Source organism: Amyelois transitella, chromosome 4 (genome assembly GCF_032362555.1).
Source record: "Amyelois transitella isolate CPQ chromosome 4, ilAmyTran1.1, whole genome shotgun sequence".
Taxonomy (NCBI): domain Eukaryota; kingdom Metazoa; phylum Arthropoda; class Insecta; order Lepidoptera; family Pyralidae; genus Amyelois; species Amyelois transitella.
In genome coordinates, this window is record NC_083507.1 from 2,591,822 (window position 1) to 2,619,821 (window position 28,000).

At 34.7% G+C, this 28,000-nt stretch overlaps 3 protein-coding genes across 3 annotated transcripts in view; 1 reads left to right on the forward strand and 2 right to left on the reverse strand.

Moving 5' to 3' along the window:
- LOC106129408 (fizzy-related protein homolog) overlaps positions 1-14,391 on the reverse strand; it is a 37,261-nt gene extending 22,870 nt beyond the window's left edge. The window contains exon 1 of the mRNA XM_060954295.1: positions 13,836-14,391. Within this exon, the coding sequence (XP_060810278.1) occupies positions 13,836-13,977 (142 nt within the window). The 5' untranslated portion in view covers positions 13,978-14,391. The remainder of the gene's footprint in view (positions 1-13,835) is intronic.
- Positions 14,392-15,470: 1,079 nt separating this feature from the next.
- On the forward strand, positions 15,471-18,492 carry LOC106129429 (RNA-binding protein 45-like). The gene has a single exon (XM_013327986.2). The coding sequence runs from the start codon at positions 15,883-15,885 to the stop codon at positions 17,299-17,301; it is 1,419 nt and encodes a 472-aa protein (XP_013183440.1). The 5' UTR covers positions 15,471-15,882; the 3' UTR covers positions 17,302-18,492.
- On the reverse strand, positions 18,063-27,987 carry LOC106129428 (histone-lysine N-methyltransferase SMYD3). Its single transcript, XM_013327985.2, has 9 exons — positions 27,468-27,987; positions 26,518-26,602; positions 22,768-22,927; positions 22,320-22,447; positions 21,099-21,275; positions 20,619-20,718; positions 19,437-19,856; positions 19,105-19,267; positions 18,063-18,507 (listed from the first exon to the last, which is right to left on the reverse strand). Exons 1-9 carry the CDS (start codon positions 27,593-27,595, stop codon positions 18,300-18,302), a joined length of 1,569 nt encoding a protein of 522 aa, XP_013183439.1. The 5' UTR covers positions 27,596-27,987; the 3' UTR covers positions 18,063-18,299.
- Positions 27,988-28,000: the final 13 nt, after the last annotated feature.

Genomic DNA, 28,000 nt, shown 5'->3' on the forward strand with positions numbered 1-28,000 from the left:
GACGCTGCCCACATCCAATACTTCGGCATGAACAGTTGGGAATTAACCTGAATTGATCTCACTATACCCAGCATGAGTAGAGATAATATTAACACACATGACACTAATATGTATAAATATCTAACCACAATAATCCCAAAAGTTAATGACAGAATAAAAACAAGCATATAGGTACAGCAATTACCTACTCTATTTCTTTTAGAAAATGATAAGATAAAAGTAAAATAAACGATAAAGATGATAACTTTTATCAAGGAATTTCACTTAAGGAGTGTCTTGCAATGTTATCTGTGAAAAAGGCATAGCATGCATAAGTCCAAAAACGTTACAAATCAGTCACCATGTTGACTCATAGGGAATGCCATTACAAGAAAAACCGCATTGTTAAGCCTGTTACGTTAAAACAAATCCTCAACAGCTATATTTGGGTTACACAACCTATTGAAAAAATATACCTTAGGTTATTTAACAAACCCCTTGAATAGGGTAAAATTGTTCATGGTCGTACAGATAGTAAAATTTCAGCAGTGGATTGAATAATTTTATTTGTGATTGATACAAGAAAATAAGCCCCCAAGATTAGCATAATAAAGTTTATAAATTTATACATCGTCAGTTTATTATTCCATTTATCCCGGACCAGCAGCAATCAGCATGAAAAGTAGTTAAACCAGTTGGCGATAAAGGGAAAACATCTACTGCCAAGAAACCCTTCACTCGCCTACATTCCAATGCACAGGACGCCTAAATCTGCATTCACAAACCCAAACTATTTATTCAAGGCATTGTTCAAATGCTACCTACTCGTACTTGCAGTGTATAATGTTTAGTACAATATGCAATGGAACAAGTGAACAAATCGATACGCGCAACAGGTGCAGATTAACATCATGTATAAACACGATAAAGTGACCCATATTAGCTTTAGTTACGTGTTCGTGTGGATTTAGAAATCACAATTGCTGAAGAAATTATCCAAGTTAGATAAGCATTTTGATAAAAGTCATTTGCCGATAATTGATTATTTTTTGATTAGACCGTAGGGCCATATTTCTATCAAAAGAACCTAAAAAGAACTGTCTGATAAAGTATATGTGTCGAATGGTCATATCTAAAACACACAACCACAGTGATTCAGTCCTTGTAAAACATTTTAATAGAATCCATAAGGATAACAGTATGTACCTACGGAATAATTCTCAAAAGAGATTTAACGTTTGCGTCATGAAGTCATGATGTGGCATTAGTATGCGTAATTTCAAGTATTTCCACTGAGATATTGTATTTACACAATTGACGATCACAAGTGATTGGTAAATTCCTCTAGCAATGTTATTCTTGCCTAAGGACCCTTGACAAGTGTTAACCTCACAAAGAGCTTAGAGCTAGCTAGCTTAACAAACAATTGCGAAATTTAATTTAAAGGCATATAATATACTAGCTGTTGCCCGCAACTCCGTTTGCGTGTTATTGGAAATACGAATGTTAGGTTATTAAATTTACTCAAATTCACCAAAATAAATTTCAACGAAATTTGGCAATACATTGGATATAATTTGGATTAACAAAAAATACTTTTTATCCAGAAATTCTTACGGCAGCGGAGCCCCAGGGCATTTTCTATATTTCCTATAATTTAGCTGAGCTGTTATGGTTCGATATCAGCTGTTTCAGATTCCAAAATAAATTATAATCTATGTGTTGGCCAGGCATAAGAGCTAAACAACAAAAAAAGTTTAATTCAAATCCGGTCAGCAGTTCCGGAGACTATCATGTACAAAGAAACATACAAACTGACAGAATTTTCAAATTCATGCTCGGTTACTATTACTTCATCGTAATTAAAGATTTTTTGAAAATATACTCAATGTACAGACAATATTTACTGTTGTATTAAACAATATATATTGATTTTAAAAGACTCAATTTTATATTTTGACCAATGTAAAATTATCACATGTACCTAATATTAAAACATGAGATTCACCATTTCAGATTACTGTGTACCATGTTTATGTCTAATAATAAATTGCAATATAAAAATCAAACGCTTAGCTTTTTAATCAAGCAAACTTTTTCATTGTGAGCTTATAAGAGTAGGTACATCAGCTTTAACATCGAACGTCTCATATCTTTGCACCTAGACTTCCTAGACTTTCCAATCCTAAGTCTCTGTCGCAATGGCTGGCCTAACGGTAAACGTGCCATCAAATGCAAAGCCAAACAGAATGCAACAGTAGTGCAACTGCATCGTGCACTCGACGAGTTCTTTAACCTTACACAAGTTATCAACTTCATACACAGAATGGGTACTTTGTTTAATAACTTTCTTTATCATAGTACTAACTTACTGCGTTTCATTCCAGAATGCATTAAAACTTGTACTTGTGTTAATTTTATCTCTCTGACCTGGCAGAGTACAGCTATTGTGTATATTTATAAACGCTTTCATTATTTTATTCTTAAAGTGGAGATCTATATGAAAAATTAAAATTAGTATCACGTAGGCAGTTTAAATGGTGAACATTTATGATTTCTTTCCAAATATTTCATAATCTTTCTATTGGTGAAATAAAATTCTAAACGCCTACGTAAGTAAAATAATTTTGATCATGTTTGGACGTGTTCTCATAATGAGTCAGCATTAAAATAACTTTTGCGTCATGATTTGAGTCTTCTTTTGTCAGGTGCACGCATTCCTATATTTGCATCTATCTATCGCCTTATTAGGTGCAGTTTGTACAAGAAGAAACAAAGTACTTTAAAAATTTATGGTGACACAACAACTTTTTTTTCTGGCCCTTCAAAGATACAACCAATAGAATTAAAATAGCATGATAAGGGCTACAACAAAAAATAATTATCTAAACAGATTTAAAAAAAACTTGCTACTGAGATCACCAATAGGGCTGACCTGAAAACCACAGGCAGAGACCAAAACAATATTAGTTTGTGCAAATATTAAACAACATTAATAGTTGCACAAACTTCCCGGCACCAATACAAAAAAGAATAGGACCACTCCATCTCTTTCCCATGGATGTCGTAAAAGGGGACAAAGGGATAGGCTTACAAACCTGGGATTCATTTTTTAGGCGATGGGCTAGCAACCTGTCACTATTTGAATCTCAATTCTATCATTAAGCCAAATAGCTGAGCGTGGCCTATCAGTCTTTTCAAGACTTGGCTCTGTCTACCCCACAAGGGATATAGACGTGTCGTATGTATTAAACATTAATTACTTTATAACAAAGCAAGATGTTTTAAAACTAATGTACAACGAGTAACATCACGTTCCTATCGCGTAATACCATCAAATTACGTTTCAAACAGTAGCGAGGCCGCGCTTGCGGCGAGTGAAAAACGGAAAATATCTGTGAGAATGAGAACCTCGAAAGGCCGTTGAACCATCATCGCAATTGTTACCTTGCTAATGACGTGATCCACGTCTATTTCGACCACATTTCCACCTACAGTCGTTATTTCTAAAATGCAATTTAGAGATGTTACCAGAATATTTAATTTTATAATTGCCCAAAGAATAATCACGGAGAACATTTAATAATGCAAAATTAATTTGATTTTGAAAGGTGCAAAAGATTTCAATCAGATTTTTTCTGATTCGTTCACGGACATTGTTGTACTCGTATTATAAAATTCCTACATAAACAGTATTTTTCTGGATGAAAAGTATAAGCTTCTCTTGTTCTTTTCAGTACATCTAAAGGCTTTAGGCATGCTTTGGATAACTCGCACGTGAATTCATTCGCACAAATACTCGTTAATACCTACTGCTAAAATTCAATACATAGCGCATACATCAGAGTACAAAGTATTTATTTAATACTAGCGACCCGCCCCGGCTTCGCACGGATGCACAGCCGATACTAAATATATCTCTCTATTAGAACTAACTAAAGGACCGCCCGCAAAGCGGCTAACTAAGTCTTGCTCCCGGCAAAAGTGTCACTTCTGCCTGCAGTCCCGGGCCGTGCAGCAGAAATCGTAATATTTTAATTTCACCACAACTTCAAAACCAAACGTCCAATTTTAATCATTCAAAGACCAAATATTATCTACATAAACTGTACTTATTGATGAAATTATTTATTTTGATAAGGATTAATAGCATGAGTAAAAAAAACGCGTTTAAATGTAGACCAAAAAAAATTCAAGATTTTTAAATAAAAATGTGGTTGTTGTGCCTCACTCGACATAGATAGGTATAGTGCGTCGCGGACTTTTTTGTAGATATTTATAATATCTACAATTAATTAAAACATTTTATGGTTCTATCTTTTGTAGTTTAGGCAGCGTACGCAAAATAAGTAAGTTTTTGGTTGATTTTTTTCAGTTTGTGTCCGAAAAGTCCAAATATATTACGGAACCCTATTTTTTTTTTCAAAATAAAATATAGTCTATGTTACTCGTGGATAATGTAGCTTTCGAATGGTGAAAGAATTTTTAAAATCGGTCCAGTAGTTTTTAAGCCTATTCATTACAACCAAACAAACTTTTCCTCTTTATAATATTAGTGTAGATTATCGAGGGAAATTTTTGCAGAAAAACCAGCGGAGATATTTAATTTCATCACTATATTTTTTACCTTTATGCAATATATTTTATCTATTCAAAATTAAAAATAACTCCCCTCAAAAATCACTGTTATAGCATCTGTTAAAACAAAAATTTATGTCATAATTCAGAAAAAGAGTCATTGGTACATGACCCAAGTCGGATTTGAACCTGTGCCTCCACACACACCGTTCGCAATCAATCCATTCAAACGCTCTAATAAAATAATATGCTTTTGTATAATACAATAATGCTCAAAATGCACATTTTAATGTAAATTATTTTTTTAAATTATAACATACCATTACTTATCCTAAAACCAAATAGTTACAAAGCCATTTGGAAGCGCTTCTTCCCCCTCGTTTACCCTATAAATATTGATTGATCTGTCTGAAAATATTTTTAAAACAAATAAATTATGCCTATGGCATTTTCGGATAATGTAACTTTATTGTGAAAGAATTTTTGAAATCGGTTCAGTAGTTTGACTTTATTCATTACAATCATACAAAAATAGTGTGTATTATCAGTGCATGCTCAGTATTGCAGCCATTACCATTCCCTGAGCTAATCAGTACACGCGAACATCATAAAAACTAAACACTAATACCTTCTAAAATCATATAAATAGCAGAAGTAACGATCGAATAAAAGGAAATCGTGCAGCCACAGCAAATAATGAGCGCAGGTACAAATGAATTCATATCGTCACGGTTTAAGAGATCCAGTAAAATGATGATACCCAGTGCATTGAACCAAAAACGTGGATCATTACTTAACACATAGGTCGTGAGTGAGTCGCTGCTTTTTTCATGCTAAATGCTTTTTGTCCAATTTTTACTTAATACAAATAGATATGGTGTTGACGTTTTTGCCATCCGTTACCAACTGCGACGGTAATGAGTACAAAAATACAACTTTTTTTTTTCAAGTACCTTAATAAGATCCAGTGTGGAAAAAATATTCAAATAAGCTGCATGAGGCCATAATCTAGACACGATCGAGCTCAGACCTGTCAAAGTTCAGCGAGCATTAGCAACATATGATGATGTCAGCCTGGCAATTCCTGTAGACATCTATTGATTACCCAACATTGTATGCCATCGGCCTAAATTCAACACTATGACAACTGATTTATGTTTGGTCTCAGGTGTCAAGAGCGGAGACAATGCAAAAAAAATCTGAAGCACTTAATATAAACTGGAGCTACGAATGTAACTCTTGTGTAGAACATTTATCATTCTACTTCCAATCCTTATTGTATTATCTGCGACAGTATTCTTATTACAGAGAAAATATCAGATCATATTTACATATTCTTGAATGTTATGATCGATGCAGTAGGAACAAAAAAATGTAATGCTGACAATTTTCGAAGAGACAATCATTTGTTTCACGTCATCAAAATCTCAGGAGCTTTATCTAGTTAGAGGACCTTAGGTGATTATTAAGCTGATGTTATAATAGGTTTTTTTCATAGTATGGTAGTTAGGCGAACACTTGACAGGTAGCTACTGCCTGAGGCCTCTCAATGAGGCCACTTTGTTAGCATAAGAGAGTAAACATAACGTTCGCAAGTATTGTTTGCATTAAAAGTAGCACAGCTTCCATATTTCCTAGTGCCAAGTTTCTTGATTTAACCCATAGTCAGTAATAATTATAGAGAGAATTCTTCATTCTTCAAGAAGGTATTTTTAATTTGAAACGAATTGGGTATGATGAAATTTACTGTTTAATATTTTTATCTATTTCTATGTCGCCAGTGTCTTTTTAGTCTCAACTCAACCAATGAGACATGTACTATAATACAGCTACAATGCGCTTTTCCTAAGCACAACGGTTTCTCTGACCTACTTTCATCGAAGTCTATGAAAGTACTTACCTCTTGAAATCTTGAACATGAACAGTTAGGTAGTTTAAGTACGCTAATAAATTGTTTAATATTTTATATTGTGGACACAAAGAAAAATTATAAAGCACATAAAATAATGTAATCCATATCAGAATTATGTGTAGAGCGTCCGAGTACAGATATCTTATAAAAACATCGTCCTAATGCCTAATATAAAATTCCGATTTAAGGTTAGGCAAAACATACAATTTTATAGCTTAAAAATATACAAAATAACAAAAATGATTAATGTTTTACGATATAATAATGTCATATTAGGTAAAATTTTAAGCTGGTTGAAACGTAGAGTGAAGGCTGGTCAAAGTACCATGTCTAGACATGTCAGAAATGCTACAAAAAAAAAAGTTAATGTCCGAATTTGTAAAGGTGCACATAAAACTGATGACATCATACATAGCTTGATTGATGTACAATCGTATGCAGAAAAATTGGCCACTCGATTTGAAAGACATACAATGCGCGATGGAAAAGACATGAGAACAAAAAAATTGACATTAAAAAATATTATACACTCTCAGACATGATTGCAAGTAAAATTATAAAGACCCAACAAGATTGTAAAACATTATTAAGGTTGACACCATATGTGACAAACACATCAAAATTGTTGACTGGGGTCAGTTGGTTTGATATTATAAAATGTGCAAAATAGTGACAAATTTGAATATTTAGCGATTTAATAATTTAATAAAACAGCAGATGACATTATTAATTCGTGTCTTCAAAATTTAATTAACAGAAAGAGGGTAGTTCACAGGTAAAATTCAGATACCAATTATGAAATCAATGTGATTTACCGGATTTAATAGTCCTTCACAGTTGGGTAAAATAATTTTGGTGACATCATTTTCACAGCTGATTTCAAGTTGAAGGCTGGTCAATGTCGTTTGGATACGTAGCTGTACAAACATTTCCAGCACACCCTGGCACGGCCTCTGAGTAGCCAAATAGGTTTGTAAAGGAATGATAATAGGCTATTTGACACTATTGAAAATATGCTACGAATTGTGGTAATCCTGTTAGATAATAATATAACAGAACGTGTTTTACTTTCATTTGTACTAAAATAAGCATATTTTTGGCGATTTATCGTTTAAAAAATACAATAATTTTTAAACACTTTTTGAAAGACCGAAACGCTCTGTGATTGGTTACAACTCCGGTGACGTCACACGCAAGTAAACGTCAACTCCTCCTGTGTAGTTTGTGGGTTATTAATGTTTTATCCCAGATATTGAGCTATTTTTTATTGAAAATGATCTTCACACATAAAAACATTTGAATGCGATAAAATAATCTTTGGATCTCTTCCAGCCAACTGCAACCAATTCTTTCGTCTTATTGGATTCGTTGGAACAAACACAAACACTTTTTGCGGAGTTTTTTATTAAAGTATTTGTACATTGTGGTACTACACACCATTTACAAACAATTTTGTTTGATAAATTGAGAGAAATATAATCAAAAACATCAGTTTGCTTGCGTGTGACGTCACACAGCGTCCGCCATTATTATGAGAGCGTTTTTGGCGCGCTTTTTAAATTTCAACCTTTATAATTCATTTTTTATTATAAATACTGCGTATTTCTCGGAAATATAAATAAAGTGTGTTTATTATGTCATAAAGAATAATTTTTAACCATTTCTAAAAAACAGTCAAATAGCCTATTGACACGTATTTGATTCAACACGTAAAGAATTAACCTAAGAAGAATCTGATGATACTTATAATAGAAAGAGACAAAATGAAAAATTGACCATCAGACTGCAAGAATTTCGTATCGTACTTATTAATTTACCGGAAGATGATAAAGCAGTAAGCCAGAAGACCTGTTCTCTGCAAAATGACGCTTTCCTTTGGATTCATAATCTGTACAAAAGAGTAACACAATAGTTTGTAAGGTCAGAGTACATTCCTTGCGAGACTACAATACAATATAAAATACTACAATATAAAAGATTAATTTACCGCCCAACTAAGTTAAAATACAAATAAATTTCAAAAAAGCAAATATACGTACTCAAAATTTTGCAATAAACATGGAAAAACGGCACTTGCACTTGATGTGACCGAAAGTGTTAATTTGCCAATTGCAAATATGCATTGGCCCACACAATTATTGTTTACACAGCTGCACGTATATATAATCTCGCTTGTGGAAACTGCAATATTGATTTAAAACAAAACCTCCAATTTACACCTGACGATCGCAAAATTTTGATGGTTATCGTAAAAGGCGATTGGTATAATATGGACATTAATATAGTGTGAGCTTCTATGTATGGTAGCGAAGAAAAAAACACGAGTGTCTGCCAGCTGCTCCTATTCGGGTGCAAATTGTAAGAGTCAATCAAAGAAAAATCTAATACAAAAGGTTAGTCGTTTAGGCCATTGGCTAGGAAGTCGTTCTAGTTTCAAATTGCAGGTATAGGTACAGGTTTCTCTTGAGTCGCGAGGGTATTTAATACCTATAAGCTTTTCAATCTTTTCGGTAATCGTTGCACCTATTTATTTATGCATATTGTTTATTTATTGTGATTTTTATGTTTGTTTTTTATAATTATTTTATATCACATTTTGTGTAGGTATAAATATATTTATTTAGTTTGACCCTACTTAAACTTCTCTGTCAGACCAAATGGTTGACTGGTAGATAATACTTATAGCATTAAGTCCCAAAACTAATGCATTGCATATCATAGTAAATATAATTGCAAGTTCTTTATTTCTTGCTTACATAATAATCTTTCGATAACGATAACTTATCAAAAGTCAAGCAATTTGTTCTGGGTGTTAGTAGGACGATCTTATAAAAATATTAATTTACTTTATCATGTTTTGGAATTGCACGGGGTGCAAAGCTATCGCAAATTGCATTCTGGGTTCATGTATGATAAGCTACGGTAGATTTTGCGTCTCAATATTAAAAATTATCAAAAAATAGAGGTCAGACGCCCAATTTAAAAATTATTTTGTAAATAATATTGCAGTCGCCAAGCAATAAAAAAATATTATTACAACTAATTATATCAAATCAAAAACAAGAAGACGAAACGACGCAGCTAACATTTCAAACACCACTTAACTGTGAAAGTTACTCTAAGTTCTGTTCTGGTAAATTATTAATATATATATTTTTTATTTTTATAACGTTCATTAATAAACAATCAACAAAGCGAAATTTTAAGGCTTAGATATGGTTATTATAGTTTCAATGTGGTGAATTATTTTCTTTAGCTAACTGCTTTGTTCAGATAAAAAAAAATAAACGAGTAATTTATCACAAATGGAAGTCCTAATTGCATAATAAAATTAGTAATTCACTCTGATGCCCTATGACCCGACCTGAAACCCATGATTGGCATAATTGAAGGACTATTAACCTAACAGCAGGATATGCTTACGACGTCCGTCTAGAAACTGTCTCTAATGTCTGCACGTAGGAATTGATTTAATAAAAAGTTCGAAATTTTTGAGTTGTATTGGCATTTAATGAATTAAATTAATCAACATATATATACAAATATTTTTTTTAAAAAATAACTATTCATGATTCATCATCTGCATAATTTAAATTTTTAAATTACGTATTACGAATATAAAGATGCTACAATAGCTCGCGATAGCTTCTTTCACCTGGAGCATGACGACCATTGCACTGATTATAATGATCCCAAGTTAAGTAAACATAGTTGGGATAAAGCAGCCACTGAAACTGATTACTAGCAGCACGCGAATCGGCTAGCGATATAAACAATCAGGGTTATATATTCGTCTCGCATGGGTTGACCGCAAGGCACTATACTGGGACCCAAAGAGGGTGATATTTTATTAATGCTCTACACTCGAGGGATTCCGAGCTCTGCTCTGAAAAACTAAAATATGCAATAAATAGGTTAGCAGGAATCCCTAAGTGGAATTGTGTCTAGTGTTGGATTTATATTACAATAAATTACTGAAATTGATTCAAAGTAAGTATCCAGAAAGGGAGTAAACAAAGGTCATGATTGGTTAATTCATAAATTGAATAACAGCCTTTGAGAAATCATGTACATAATACTTAAAATAATAAAAACAATGAACTTTTTTGGATTTTATAAATGCAATTGTTATTTACATATGTACTTACAATCAGCGAAAACATCCTCGTCTTCGTCGTAATAATAAAAATCTTGATCTACAATCTTGCCAAGGGTACCTAAGTATATTGCAAAAATATTAATACTAATATAACGTAAGTACGTAATTAAATTGTAGTAATTAATTCAGTTGTAATTAATCTAAAAGTAGTAAATATTAGATTTTATTTAAAATTAATACCTACTACCTAACTGCTCGAGTCTGTTGCGTGTGACCCGATGCCTATTTCCTATACTACACCTACTTATACTTTATAAATAAGATCCAGGTAACCAACCGTGTCGGAGCCCTTATGAATTGCAAATAGACGCCATTGTTAATACGGACTGTGATTTGGTGCATCAATAATTTTGCTATCAGACCTTAATTACGTGAGAATCTATGAACGCGTGTAGGGCCGTTAACCTTGGAGGCTTGGAAGAAATGATTTCTGTAGCAACCAAAAATTAATTTAATTAGTGTTAATGAGGAGGGACTATGTTCAAAAATTTTATATCTCGACCTAATAGTACCGACAATAATTATTTGAGAGAATGTGTTTCATAATGTTCTAGTAAAGTAACGGGATTTTTATTTCATTAAAAAGTTCGGGTGTTGAAGGCAGACAGAGCAGGGAACGGCTACGGTGTTTTGTGGTTGATGGTCATCACAATAATAGTCAAACAAATTAAAAACATTGTTTTGTTGATTTGTCATTGATTTTACATAAAAGCCATTTTATGTCGCCACCGGGATAACAATGGTCTTCCGATAGTTGAATCAAGAATTAAATTTATCCTTTGCGATAAATAATGAAATTACTTCTATATTTTTTCTGGACAATAAAATAATAAAATGTACATCTAAAATGATTCAATTCGGCAGCACAATACATTATTTAATAGCTAATAAAAATGGCGTAAGGCTTCAAGCCGTAATTACAGCTTCAGAGTAATCACAGAACATCAAGTGTACATAAGTTAAACAGTCTGTTTGTCTTGTGTTCGGTTATTTATATTGTATGCACTAAATTCAAGAACTGTTGGATTTTGATGATACTTTCTTGCTGTGTAGGTACTACTTGGGCATTCAACTGACTAATAGCCTACCTATTATATAATATAATATAAAAGAAAAATGGACTTTTAAAACAACCACTTGACAATTTTCCTGCTGGCCCCATATCTGGATTACAAAACATCAGTGTCTTCTGAACTGCTTGTAATTTATAAAAAAAAAAATATTACTCCCATACATATGGGTTCAATTAAAAAAATCCTTTTGTTGGATTTACCTACTTAAAAAGAAAATTCTACAGGCATCCCTATGGTTTTAATAAATCTGCAGGATGGCCTTAACCTTTTTAAGGATGTGGTTTGAAAGCAGCTAGTACTATGCTTTTTCTCTGTCTATTTAGTGTTTTATAACAGCAATAGGTAGAGCCAAAATTTTCGCCGAATCATTGTCATTACTGTATTATTAGGCAGTAGCAGACAAAAAGATCATATTATTGACTTTTGATTTGTATTGGTACTTATAATAATTTATTTTCGTAGATCCATTTTGTAGAAGCAATTGAGATTTCTTATCTAAAAATGTACTACATGTAAATGTACATAGAGATAATTCAATGTTTTTATCAAAATTAAGAAATAAATATAAATATATACTGGACAAATCACACTGATTGATTTAGCCTCGAAGTAAGTGTGAGACTTATGTTACGAGATACTATTTCAACAATACTTTATTATAAACATCCAAGACCCAGGCCAATCAGAAAAATCTTTTTTCTCATGCCCTGCCCTGGATTCGAACCCAGGACCTCTGATGTCACAGACAAGCATACTACCGCTGCGCCACAGAGGCCGTCAATATTTAGTAGATAATATCATTATTATTGAATAATTACATATAAATTAGGTTTTTAATTTTTTTAAATGTTCTGTATGTAATTATTGGTATCAATTTCCTGGGCTAGTGCTAGGATCTGGTTTTATTTAATAAAACCAGGCTGGCAAATAAATATTCAATTTAAAGAAGTCATTAGATAACAATATGCATGTTATGTATATTGTTAACTGGTATTACTGCATGGCCTAAATGAAGAATTGATAATTTAACCCTTTCCAATGTGCTATGGAGATTATAGACTTTACTGTGTATTATGAACTACATACATACATACATACATACATAAAATCACGCCTCTTTCCCGGAGGGGTAGGCAGAGACTACCTCTTTCCACTTGCCACGATCTCTGCATACTTCTTTCGCTTCGTCCACATTCATAACTCTCTTCATACAAGCTCGGCGGTTTCGGGTACTTTTGACCTGACCCTTTACCAGGACGTCCTTAATTTGATCAAGATACGTTCGTCTAGGTCTTCCCACTCCGACCATTCCCTCCACACTCTCCTTGTATATCTGCTTAGTCAACCTGCTTTCATTCATCCTCTCCACATGACCGAACCATCTTAACATACCCTTTTCTATTCCTGTAACTACATCTTCTTTCACATCACAACATTCCCTTATCACGCTGTTCCTTATCCTGTCACTCAATTTCACACCCATCATACTCCTTAACGCTCTCATTTCCACTGCATTTATTCTGCTTTCATGCTTCTTTTGCCATACCCAACTTTCACTCCCATACATTAATGTCGGGACCAACACGCCCCTGTGCACAGCCAGTCGAGCCTTTTTGGATAGTTTCTGACTGCTCATAAAGGCATGCAAACATTATTATGAACTAACTATGACAAATAATGTCAATATAATTAAGAATACAAATTATGGAAATAATTGAAGAAAATATTATTCTCAGTACTATTACATACTAGGTAAATTAATTTATAATGGTACAATACTTCAAAATAATTTTATCCTTGTACCTACAGCTTGATGTCTAACTGTTGTTATTCTATTATACCTACTAATACAAGCCACGATAATTAGCTAAGTTAATATTACTATAATTTAAAAGTTAACAAATTGAAATTAAATTTTCATGTAAGACAGGTAACTATTATGTATTAATTGAGACTCTATCTTCATCAGTATACCTAAGATTTCATCTTCGGACGATACATAGAATATTAAAATTCTAATTTAAATTATTTTTAAAAATATGTCATTCTTACCCTCATAAGAGAAAACTAATCACTATTTTTATATCAAAAATTAAGAATTAGCTTTTTGAAATGAAAGGAATAAGTAACTCACCTTGATAGCTGGTCTGCCAGTTGTTCCCTAATCTGCAAGGCACAAATCTGTCCATACACTCGGGCTGAACTGACACAGACTGTTTCCTGCTCACAGGACTACAAGTCTGCAGAAGACGATTCCTATACGATTCACTAAACATTTTGAAGGTCTTAGTCCAAACCCTCTCAACACCAAAATCAAGAGGGTATTCAAATAATTATTCTTCAACCCACTAAAGTTCATTTACACATTTCGACTCCTACATACGAAGGTGCACGATATAAGATTTGAAACAATTCCCGAGTGTAGTGCACTCCTCGAAAGCTAATAAGCATTTGGCTGAATTCGTTATAGTTTGTAGACATGGCCCGACGTTATCAGAAGACATGGTTATCTAAGTCCATGTGTTAAAACCTGACACACGGATAAACACATCGACTTAAGAAATAATAAACAACGCAAATACACAAACGGCACAATAATTTTTACAGTACAGTTATTGTAAAACAGAAAAATAAAATTTATAATTGAAATTATTATGTACACAAATTCGTGATGACATTCGACATGACATCAATAAAAATGTTGCCATTATTAAGATAAGTTTGAATTAAAAGCCGTTGGCACTTCCAATTCCAATACAATCTTATTTTCATTTCGAAGATACGACAGCATTGGTCAATTGGTCATACTATTTTCGTCGTAAAAAGGATAAATAGTATTTTGTCTTAACATTGCCGATTATTACGGAAATTAAGAAATCAACGAAAATATTTCGTTTCCATGTGTTGTCACCAAATCTGTTCTAGTATAATTTCGGTTAAAATTTTGGACTGAATATATACATTTATTTCTACTCTTTTAGGGTTTTACTGGAATGGACTGAGCCACTGTTAATGAGTTGTCTGTGCGCTACGCATGTGTATGTCAAGAAAATGGCTTGCTTTGAACATTTATAGGTACCTACATGTACTTATTAATGTTAACGCATACATACATTAATAATCATAGGATGTGAAAGCTTATTAGTATTGAGAATGGCATGCTCTATAAGAAGATAATTTTACGCATAATTGAGAGATGCAATATTTATTATTTATGGCAAAAAAATCATAGACACAAACATACATGAATATAGTCACTTCAATATCCCTTGTGGGGTAGACAGAGCCACCAGTCCTGAAGACTGATAGACCACGTTCAGCTGCACTGAATGGCTTTAAGATAGAATTGAGATTCAAATCTTGACAGGTTGCTAGCCCATCGTCTACAAGAATCCCAAGTTTATTAGCCTATCCCTTAGTCGCCTCTTATGAAATCCGTGCGAAAGAGATGAAGCCACCCTTTTCTAACGTGCTGACATCCACACGGCATATAAATTAAGAAATGAGATTACAGCGGTTTACAGATTTCTTTATACAGGTTATCTTCTTTTTGAATATTGAATAATTGAATAAACATAAGATAAAATCGAGGTTTCTGCAACAGCTCCTTTTCTACTTACTCTAAGAATCTTTAAGAAATTTTGTTCCGTGGGTATATGGCAACATTGAATTGTAAACATGCTTAAATCCTTGTATCAAAAACCAGAAGTTCAAAACCAAACAAAAAAAAAATAAGGAAAAGGTGTTTTTTTTTTTACATAGGTACCTACCTACCCCTCTTTCATGTTTATCGCAATGATTAAAACGCATTTTCCGCGCGCTTTATTTCGCGAATGCGATCTTTGATGAACAAACTAACTAAAGTTAGAGTTCCCGTAACGTGCCTGTCCTACGACACGCGATCAAGATTGTGAATTAAATATTAAAGAGTATCGCATTCACTTTCAAGATATAAATCAATCCAAGTCAAAAATCGATATTTAAGTTTAATCTTCATTTTATGTTGTTTTGGCATTTTATGGCACAAGTGAGATAGTGTGTTGTGGTTGTTGGCTTATACTTCTCAATTTCAACATTGTCTCTTAATTATTTGTGGGGTTTCAAGGTTAAAACTAAGAAATTAGGCATCAGATTGAAATTGATAATATTGATAGTAGCATATTGTAGATAAATAATAAATCATGGAATATCAGCGCAAAAGCAGACACGACGAAACGTCCATAGATGTGCCTATGTATTCAAGATTATTTATTGTTACTGATAAGAGAGCGACAGAAACGCAATTCAGAGAGGCATTCAATAAATTTGGGCACATTGAAGATGTTCATATACCTCGAGATCACAATACTGGAGAATCAAAAGGATTGGTGTATATTAAGTTTTCAAAAGCATCTGAAGCTGCAGCAGCTTTAGAAGAAATGAATTTCAAAAACCTTCCTAACTGTACCCGTCCACTGAAAGTATTGGTTGCTGCTAACCGCTCTGATATTCAAACAAAGGATAATGATGAGAAATATAAAAGAATTTTTATAAATATTCCAAAGGTGATGACTGAAGCTCAGATCAAAGAAGAATTTTCCAAATTTGGTTATGTACAATCTATCCTTATACAAAGAGACAGGGAGAGCGGACAACCGAGAGGTTTTGCATATGTGTCGTTTAATTCCTTCTTGCAAGCAGCAAGAGCTATTGAAGAGTGTGATCCAAGCTATCGGGCAATTTTTGCAACACCAAAAGTGCAAAAACGCGATAGACAAGAAAGTTCCTTTGAATACAAAATGAATTCACTCGCAAATACATCTACAAATTATCATTCATCTGTAATGTCAGCCATGAATGTACAATCTGATGGGTCTACTTGTATAAATTTTATGTGTGCTCCCTTCCTGACAAAGTTTAATCTTGAGAGGTTGTTTGATATTGTTCCTGGGATGGTTGATTTCCAGTACTTTGTAGATTTGATGGGTGATTGTGGTAAAGGTACAGTCACTTACTCTAATCCAATGTCAGCTGCTCATGCTGTTCAAAAATTGAACAAATTTGAGTATCCGCCAGGTGTTAAAATGTTTGTTCGTCGTGACAATTCAAGGTTTGAAGCACATGAGCAAACCTTCAGGAATATTCCTAATGTGGTTAGAGACTTAAAAAAGGCAATCACATCTACTGCCAACTCCGCTGCCCCTGATTTGGCTCAGCTTGCTGAAGCTATTGCAGAAGCTTCTAAATTGATCAAAATGGCTACCAAAGGTGCTTCTGACTTGAATATTCCTGATGGTGACAATCTCAATTATTGCAGTGTTAAGCTCCCTCCCCAAAAACCCTTGGCAGATATTGATAGTCCACTAGCAAAAAGATGTTTCTTGGTTTGCAAGCCGCAGCCACCTCCATTGACAGTGTTGCGAGATGTTTTCTGTCGTTTTGGAGATCTAATCAATGTTTACACACTTCCAAATAAAACTGTGGGATATGCTCGGTATGCTTCAGCACAGGCTGCAGATGAGGCTATAAAGACATTACATGGAGCTGAAATCTGTGGTATTCGTATGAAAGTTTTGGAAGCTGAGGATGAAGCTCCTCCTAAGAGAAGTAGATATAATTAGAAAAAAATATTTGGTCCAACATTACCCCCTAGTTGAAACATACTGACAACATGGTGCATAGAACTATACAAATTCTGAACAGAGTGTAGACAGGACTTAACAGACAATACCAGATGAAACAGTAAAAATGTGTGAAGCAAAAGACTTACTTGTTAGACAAAGATATTATTAATCCCAGGACTAGACTACATATTATATTTCAGAACATAACAAAGAATAAAACTACTGAAGGGCCCTAAAACCAAGACCAACCCGAGAAAGAACACTACAGACACAGACTGATTCTAACAGATGGGATTTTTAATATTGAGTAAAATTACACCACAGAATGGTTCATCCTTAACAATGACAGACAGACAAAAATTTCTTTAGTCCCAATAGTAAATGTTATATGAACTGGACTTCGACGGACTACTGTAAACTACTAAAATACGAAAGTATGTTCTCTTATTTAATTTTAATTGTATATATTGCTTTATTCAAAAGGACATATCTGTCACAATAAAGATGTTTCTTCACCCATGACGTTGTTCTTGCTAGACTAGATCCAACTAAACTTCTCCAATATGTACCTAAGTCTTTGAACATAAAATTATATTGTCATTCTTTAATGTCACCTGTCTTTAAAAACAATCCTAAAGACAAGAAAAATAGTGGTCCTCCTTCAATACAATGCAACCGACACTACATGACGACCTGAGATAATAACAGACAAAAGTTTTCCTAAATAAAACTATCAGAGATTAAGTATAACAAGTAAGTTTTTCGAAATCAAATTTATTGCACACACAGCCTTTTTTCTTATTGATAAATTAATTGACAATATTGTAAAATGGAAACGTATTGACTTTTAACATATGTTACTGCATCAGGTGATTCAAAAATGTATAAAATAGAAATATTTATCTTAAAATGGAAATAAGGCTTCACAATATTGGTGTATTCACTTGGTGTAGGTACTTATCACTTAAGATTACTTAATGAAATCTTTATAAATATTAAGACGATTCTATCATTGCTTGTGAGAGCAATGGCATTAACTGTTCCTTATATAAGGAATGGTTCACACCGTGCGTGATCCTTAATATCTTTTCTGAACATTTGAGCTGCTCCAAAGCTTTCTTCGCATCCATCTTGTATAACAATATTTTTCCATACTTCATATATAATAGTCCTAAAAGAGGATGCCTATCTCCGTAATAAAATCTGTAACAATTAGTAAAGCATGATTAGTGAAAAATAAAAATACATAAATGGTACAATACTGCATTATGGAAAGGGTTGAGAAATGTAGTATGCTAGTTTTACATTCTGTCGCGTAGTAGTGGCCACAAGCGCCCTTGTCAAGAGTTTAAAAACGGGAAGAGAAACATGCTTCTCAGGCATAACAGATATGTGTGTGGAGTGAAAGAGGAAGTGGTGGCCAAAATAAAATGAAATTAACAGGGTATGGTGAGATGGGTTAGACTTGTCGAGAGAATAGATGAAAATAGACTAACAAATAAATTTATAAGGCAGAGCTGAGTGTTAAAGTGGGGCCTCGTCGAATTTTCAAAGACCAAGTTTCGAATGTTTTCAACAAAGCTAGGAGTACCCGTAATTGTCGAATATCCATGAAAATAATAAAGATATTGGAGGTAGCGGGAGAGGTCGATAAGAATTGTAGCAAGTGGATATTCATTATCTCCTTCTCAGGGTTCGTAAATAACCCTATTCCTATTGAAATGATTCTTTTAATTGGGCGTTATTATTCTCCCAATAATTAGATTACCATATTCAAATAGCATGTTTTCTTCTAGTCACCTGAAAACAGGCACGAGTTCCTCTGCGTACACGCACGCCTTCTCCCACAGTTGCACCAGTATGAGCGCGTCGAACGCATGGTCCAGCGTTTGCGCATGCATCACGTTCAAAGGGTGCAGAATGCCGCGTTGGCGCGACAAACAGTATTTGCACACGTCCACGTCTGAACCAGCAAATTAAGGATAATTATTTGAATAAAATAGTAATATCTACAAATGTGATAAAGATGTCTAGTCTACCAAATAGGAAAGGGGTTCCTCCTAGAGTCACTTAGCTCTGGGTTACACCTAGTCTAAAAACTATTATAATAAGGAAGAATTTTAAAAGGATACATGCAACCGACGCTCCTTTCATGCTTTGCAAATGCAGCTCAGTGAATTCCATGGCTTTGACGAACTTTTCTATTTGTTCTTCCGTATACTTCGTTCCACATTCATCACATCGTACACTGTCTATACTGTTCACTCCATTCTCTTTATGATCTTGACCATTTCCGTCACGATCTTCACCGTTTTCGTTACAATCTCGTCCATTCTCATTAAAATCTTGACCATTATCGTAAAGGTCTTTTGCATTTTCATTATGAGTTTGGCCATTGTTTTCGTGATTTCCATTCGCGTGGCCTTTATGTCCATTTTGAATTTCTGTCTTCATAACCAGTTTGCAGTCCTCTTTCCAAGGTATAACTACTGGGTTATCGCACTGTGGATTGAGGCATTTTGCAGCATGCACCATTTTTAGTTGGGTCTCATCTGTGGAATACATTATGAAGATGTTAATTGAAGTCTTTGTAAAATGCATATATGTCTTAGTTGTTTAGTGTATGTATGATCAGTTGTGAAGGTATTTTATGTTTGTGGGTCATTCCTTTAATTTACTTCACATTCATTTGTAAATGGAACTTCTGAGAACATACAAACGATAACTAGACGACTGTATCTATTCAGGCACAGCTTAAAAACCACTGAACAAATAAAGCTGCAAAATGGCATACATTTATGAAATTGCCCAAAGGATATTTTTTGAAATTCTCATGGAACGAAGAAATAAAAACTAGTTTTATTACATAAACGGATCATGCAACAGGATGTGCACAAGATATAAGGCATGCTCAAGTTTATGCATTTGACAATCTACTTAAAGTTTCGTATCAATAACTTGCACATCGAGCATATAAGGCGATGAGGAAAGTAGTGTCAAAGCTTTTTGTCTAACAAAATGCGTTCAAAAATATTTATTTACTTTTGCATCTGAAAAAATTGTTTTGGAGGTTGAGATCGTTATTGAGATGTATTTTCCCCTATTCCTGAACCTAGGACTTCTCCCTGGTGACGAAGGTACAGGGACAAACGGTAGTAGGACGATGTATAGTTTTAAATTTCTTATAATTCAAACTTTCCAAAAATGAGGTTAGATGCATAAATATTCAAAAAAAGAACGCAATGACATTGACAATGGCACATGTGAATCTTGGCATAGAGTTGCGTGTGTTTTAGCACGTCTAAAGCATTTACCCATGCACCTGTCACACTGGCACAGGAAATAATAGTTCTCTAACAGCTCCGTTTGCCGCTCGTACGGTGTCTTCATCAGGTCTATGTATGATATGCGGATCTAGAAAAAAAAAAATACGATTACTCGCAGTTATAAATGAACAATACTAGAATCGAATCTTGAGTCTCCGTGTTTTCATTTATTGAGAGCTGACAAACCATTCGCTAAGCATGTGAAGTTACATACGACATGTAGTTATGTATTTATAATCAGCCACCTTGAAAGTTTTGTGCCAAAATCTGGTAACTGCACAGACTTCTCGTTTTTCATTAAAGAAAACTTGCGTCTACTAAGGATTTATGGAAGTATACTTTTTCTAAATCATAAATAGACATGGCGGTGAATTTTCCGAAAAAAAAAACAGCTAATCGAGATCGCTGTATAATAATATACCTAATGATGGTTAGGAATGAAAAGTTAATTTCTAGTACAATATTCACCTGATTCCAGTCCAAACAAGGCATATCTCTCAGCGCCCTGATGCTGATCGTCTTCCCGTCGAAGGTCGCCACGGCGTTAGGGTCACAGCTGTGGTCCACTATAGAGCACGCCAAGTACACGCCCGTCCCTATCGAGTTCATGTCTATATCCAAGATTGTGAAACTGTTGATCACCATCTGGAATTATAATACTTGATGGATTATTTCTCAATAAGTCAGGCTCAATGAAGTTTTGAATAAAATAAATCAATACGACTGTAGCGGCCGTTTAGCCTCTATGGACAATTTAGATGACCAAAACCGACTGACAGACTTATGAAAAAAAGACAATCGACACCAAGACAAGACGACGATAAGACATCTTGAACAGGCAAAATTCTGTTTTTATTCTGACAAGACCTTAAAGACCCTCGGCCCGTTCAACGACTATCAAACTATTGTGTGAAAGGTCGGCTTCAAAACTCAAAATTAAACTACATTTGGCTGTTTCAAAATTAAAATACATACATATAGCATCATGATAGAATAATGAGATTCAGGTAGGGTGACTGATAATAAGATAAAATTAAAATCAAGGTGAGAACCTTCTTTTTTGAAGTCGCTTAAAAATCACGAGCGTTGAGGTAAACGAAAAAAGCGTCTTCCACAGGGAGGCACAGGTTCAAATTCCTTGCGGCCATACATCAATAACTCTTTCTTAATTATCTACATTAATTAGTTTGAATGATAATGCTCTTACAGCGAGAGAAAACATGAGGAAACCTTTAAATTCAGTAACAAGATGTGTCATCATGGTCCAATATGAGTTAGGTTTAACCGCAAAGGTTGTGGGGAAAGACTGCTATCTTGTCGTGTACAAACCTAACTTATCCATTCCTGAATCACGGTCAAAGGCGCATCCTGGGCTACTCTCGAGCTATTAAGACATTAATAGCTCGAGAGGATATTAAGACAGCTCTTTAGAACGTGTGACGGTGCAAGGAAGAGTGGAAGGTCAACGCTCTAGCTGCCTATCCCCCACAAGATGGACGAACCTCATCAAGTCATCCACGAAGCGTTCCCTTACGGAGTCTACACGTAGTGCCATCAACTGGGAGTAATGAAGAATTATCGCAAAAGCTGCAACCAACCTCACAGATAATCCATGTCCACGACCACTCCGTCAGGAGTGTACGACAACGAAGAAGAAGAGGAAGAGATGAAAACGAGAAGTCGTCTTACCCTTCCGAACAATCCCATCATTTCCACAGTGTTCGGCAATGAGATGTCTTTCAGGAACTCGTGTAGAACGCCACATAGTGACGCGAAATGCTCCATCCTCTTCTTATCAGTCTTCAGATCTGAGTAATCTGTAAAAAATTATTACTCTTGTTTTGAATTAAAAGCGTTCGGATAACCTAAGAACCTAAGAATACTCTCGGCACTTCAGAATAGGACCATTTCTATGGATGTCGTAAAAGGGGACTAAGGGAAAGGCTAATAAACTTGGGATCCTTCTTGTAGGCGATGGGCTAGCATCCTATCACTTTTTGAATCTCAATTCCATTATTTAGCCATACAGCTGAACATGGCCTTTCTGTCTTTCCAAGTCTGCTAGCTTTGTCTACCCCGCAAGGGATATAGATATTCCGGTGTATTATGTAAAAGTATTTCAATGAGAGAAACATACGTGACATGAGGTCTTTCCACATCCTAAACGAGGTTGCAGAGTAGAAGGCCCTGTATGAGTGGCCGTCGCCCCGACTCAGCCTGTTGATAATCTTGGCGAGCATGCGAGCTGCATCAGGTATAACTTTAGGAGACACCCTCTTAAGATTCGCACATTCCCACTGAAAATAAAAGCGAGGACAATTATGAGTTAGTTTATCAAACTATTGAGATTTAAGTTTTGGATATTGAAATAAAATATATACATATAATCACGTGTTTATCCCTTACGCCGTAAGGCTTACGGGGTAGACAGAGCCATAAATATAGGATCAATGATGGAAATGAGATTCGACATGAGTAAGAGATAAATTGGTACTATTCCATAGTGCCGGTAACCACAAGGCACTAAAATTTTAACGTTGAATACAATCGGTATGTAAATAAATGGTTAAGGTTTAGCGTAGTTAGTAAAAGGTAAAGCGTGATGCAGAGGTAAATTAAATCTTCGCAAGGTAACCTGCTCGAGTCAGGTTACCTTGCGAAGATTGCCGTGGTGGTCAGCTGAGTATAGGAGTTGTTTTATGTGAAAACCAGACGAACCCTGGACTCCTCTCAATAAGGGCAAAGGACGTAGACGGGACTGACGCAAGGATGCGGTGATGACAATCTGATGTTTGATACAGCACAGCACAAAAGTTTATTCAACGAACCGTGTTTGTTTGTTTGTGTTTTAAAAACTGAAATGATGTTACTATGTCGTAATTATACGTGTGGCGCCATCTCTACGCCACTCGTCACAACATCAAATCTAACAACTAATGTCAATCATTGCGAAGAAATTGACGCGCTCAGCCAATAGCAGCGAAGAACCCAAATCGCGATTTCAGAGATTTCAAGAATTGGAGCTATATATACAACCTCCGACTCAACATCGTCGGAGCCGCGGTTCCCCAGGCATAACACCTAGCCTGGCGGAAGATCTTCCCTTTGGTGGCGGTCGAGCCGAATCATCGCTCCCGCTACATTGGTGACCCCGACGTGATTGGAAGCAACCTTCTCCATCATCATCAACTCCAATCCTCAGCATCACTCCTCACTCTGCAAGCAGTCTCACAGCAAGCCAGCAACTGGGTATCGCAGCAGGTCCATCGCAGCCAACGCAACGAGCTTCCTGGTCCTGTCTCCACCCGCACTCACTCTCATCGACTTCAGCGACCGACGCATCTACCGCAGCCCACGCCTGGATCTCTTCGACGGCCGCTCTTCTCTCCAGCGTGGCAGCTCTACACGATATCTACCGGCGCCAACAAGTCGATTTCGCTCTCTACTGTCTCGACTCACCGCAGACTACGAGCAACGCAACGGCTCACTCCTGACTCACTAGGACTTCGAGCAACTTCCGACTCACTGGAAGACAACTGGCACTTGCAAGCTACTGAAGCACAGATTGCACAGCAAGATCAAGACTTCAGACCTCCGGTCTTGGGGGGGAGTACTGTGGCGCCATCTCTACGCCACTCGTCACAACATCAAATCTAACAACTAATGTCAATCATTGCGAAGAAATTGACGCGCTCAGCCAATAGCAGCGAAGAACCCAAATCGCGATTCAGAGATTTCAAGAATTGGAGCTATATATACAACCTCCGACTCAACATCGTCGGAGCCGCGGTTCCCCAGGCATAACACCTAGCCTGGCGGAAGATCTTCCCTTTGGTGGCGGTCGAGCCGAATCATCGCTCCCGCTACAATACGTAACAGGTACATTCAACAGCACATCAACCTACCCAAATTTACCGCAAATTCGCCTCTACCACCAGGTCATTGAGTTCCATTTAAAGTAACTCAACATGCCTACTGTACCTACATTATGCTATAGGTAATTTACAGGAAGCCGGGTGTGTAAGCTTATAAAGTAAGATTATCATATGTAAAACGGCAAATATGTATTTATATTTGAAAAATCTAAACGATCGAAGTGCTAAAAGCTGTGTATTCAAAAATAAACTTCAATAAAAATAAAACTAAACAAAAATAAAGAATTAGACCAGTGGAATAGGAAATGGCAGAGAGCCATAGTGTTACGTCTGATAGTAAGTAAAGCTTGGTATACACGTTGCCTTTTAGTAATATTTTATTATTTGTCTTACAGCCGACTTCTTCTATTCATTTTGTATTTATATATTAATTTTATATTAATAAATACCTTTACCAAAAGTCTGTTATCAAATAAAATTCAATCACCTATGATATTTTTTCAAATTATTACTGTCATATTTAATAATTCACTAATCTTGCAGGAATTGCTACGACTTTAATTTTAAGTGTCGTAAGTTTTATTTAAAGTGTCGCAATTAAAGTTTAAGTATTAAGTTAAAATTTTCAATATTATACGTGGGTGCATAATTTAACATTTATGAATGATGACTTCTTCGTAACTCATGTGTACCGACCTTTACAGGTATTTATATACATGCCTGTTTCTCTTCTCGCGCGCACATTGGTTTAGGACTGACAGACAATAAATCTTAAATGCATCTTACAATAAATTTTAAGGCAGGTTGTTAAGGAACTGACATTAAAAACTACCAAATTATTTCACGGTATGTAGGTAAGGCGGCAAGTATGAGGAATATATATATTCTATATATATATATATATATATATATAGAAAGAAGAGTGGCTGCGGGAAATAAAGTAAATGGGGCATTTCATTCCTTTATGAGAAACAGGATGATATCAAAAAATGGCCGATTGGCCGTTCATAATGGAGTGGCCAATCTACACATATGAATGGGAGCGAGAGTTTGTATGGCAGAAACAAAATGTAAGTAGAGTGAACGCAGTTGAAATTAAAGCTTTTAGAAGTATGTGTAGACAAATTAAAGTAGGAATTTTCTATGTAAGATGATGCAGATAGGAAATAAGAGGTATCACATCATCATTCTCAGATTAGTACCAAACCATGGACTATGGCCACAATCCAGCATCCGTAGCATCCTGCGCCCGCGCGTCGCTTTGTTTACCGCGCTAAAAACTATCGATGTTTCGTTTTTTAGTATTACGTGAAATGGGACAGCAATAGTTTTTCATGCATTAAAAACGGCGTCCTGCTCGTGCGTTTCATGCTACAGGGGCTGGATTGGGTAAGTCAGGTTTTTACACAAATCGATTCTACTGGCTTCTGCAATCTTTACAGGGGAAAGATCTAGTATCCACCTTTAAAGAAAGGAAGATCTCAAATTTCAATGAGATTTGCAGTTTATTTTGAGATATTTTTTTCACTTAAAAAAGAGAGTTATATGTTTTGCCAAAAGTACGTCACTGAGATAAACATCAAGTATATTTTAAACTTTGTCAGAGTTAAAGAAAGTAAAATGTGACGTTTTGTTATTTATAGCATAAAACATATTAATAAAATATGGATTTTTCGTTTTTAATCTTGTAATCTTTACAAATCATGGCACACATAAAACCAGATAATTATATTGCAAGTCAATGGATTTAAAAGGAAAATGTTAAAAACTGGACTGAAGTACAGAATTTTAACAGCTAGGGATGCAAATTCTCCAATGGTCATTTACAATAACCTTCATCCTGAAGGTACGGTCTATCATTGTGCCTGATGTCATCAAAATTTAAACAAGAATATAACAATCCCTTCTTTTTGTATGCAAAATAAACTGAAACCTTAATAAAATTTATTTGTTAATTGTTAAATCCTATTGATGTGTACTCAGCATACAAGAGAGGAATCCCAAGACTGTACCTTGTGATCCCCCCAGGCATCCCGTTGGCATGACCTGCCGCAGTAGTGCACGAATTGGCATCCCGAGCACTTGAGCACCTTGCCCCTGAAAGAGGTCACGTTGGCAATGACTTCCATTGTTGTTTTAGTTTCAACATGAAGCTTATGTTGTAAATAATAGTTTTCATATTTTTTTAAACAATTATTTTATATATTTTTATTAAAACATATAAAAAAGTACAAATTTTATTTAATTTTGGAATTATTGAAAATAAATCTTTTCTATTCATAATATAAAAAATAAAGATGACATTTAATATAAAAATTACAAATATGATAAAAAATAACGGCTTTAATATGTAACATGTAAAATAAATCCTCTAATCCTTTTTTCCCCTTTATACGGCCTTTGGCTAAAAAATATTTCTGGATCTGGATTAATCATCTTAGTTTCACTGTTCAAATTTTATGAATAAGGAAATATTAACAAAAATCATATTAAAACACAGGTTAGGTAAGTACTCTGATAAGTTTTGTTTTAGCTACTTTGATAGGATCTTAGATAATATTTTTTCAAATAGTGTTACTAAAATAGAAAATGAAACAATATTTATTTGGAAACAAGAACAAGTACAATTAAATGGCATAGGATAATGATAAAATCTGCAGAAGTTATTTAACTAGGTCACAGATGTTAACGCCTCCACCTCCAGAAGAACATTTACATTAAACTTAGCACCTAAAATGTAATAACAATAAAAAAAAAACAAGATTTAATGTTTACTATATTTTGTGCAAGTATGTTGTGTAGGAGCTTGTATGTGTGAGTGAATAAGAATAAATTAATAAAATACAAATAAGTTTAAAATGACAAAGATTTTTAATGACTTAGATAAGAATCAGAAGTAGAAATTTGATCTCAAATATAAATTTAATGGCAAATTAACAATAACTTAAAAATAGTTACTCACTTTTCTAAACAATTATCACAACGATTTCCTTTTTCCTTGGACGACAAGACAAACGCGAATGGTTGTTCAGTTAATATAAGATCACCAGCTTTTATTGCAGAATCGGTATTCCTATACTTATTCTTCATATTGCTTTTGGTTGAGGTAGAATGTTACTTACAATTATATTATTTGTTCCGTAATCTATTATTGCTTTGTACCGGCGTATTCGAAAGTGAATGTTGAAGGAATGTAATGTTTAATATAGCTCGGTTACTGGCTGAAAATATTATTTGGCTCCGCTACCTGCTGCTCCAAAATTAACTATACTAATATCAGTGGTTACATTATTTTTAGTGAAGGCGTTATTTAATAACTTGGTTGCTAACGCTCTATAGTAAGATTTTTTAATCAAAAGATCTGGGCAAATCCACATTAATTTCAATTTCGGCTACCAATTATGAATGGAAAACAAACAAAATAAATAATATTTCGCTAGAAGAATAATTATGGATTTCTTTCAATTCAAACAATGCAAGAACAAAAATGTCCAA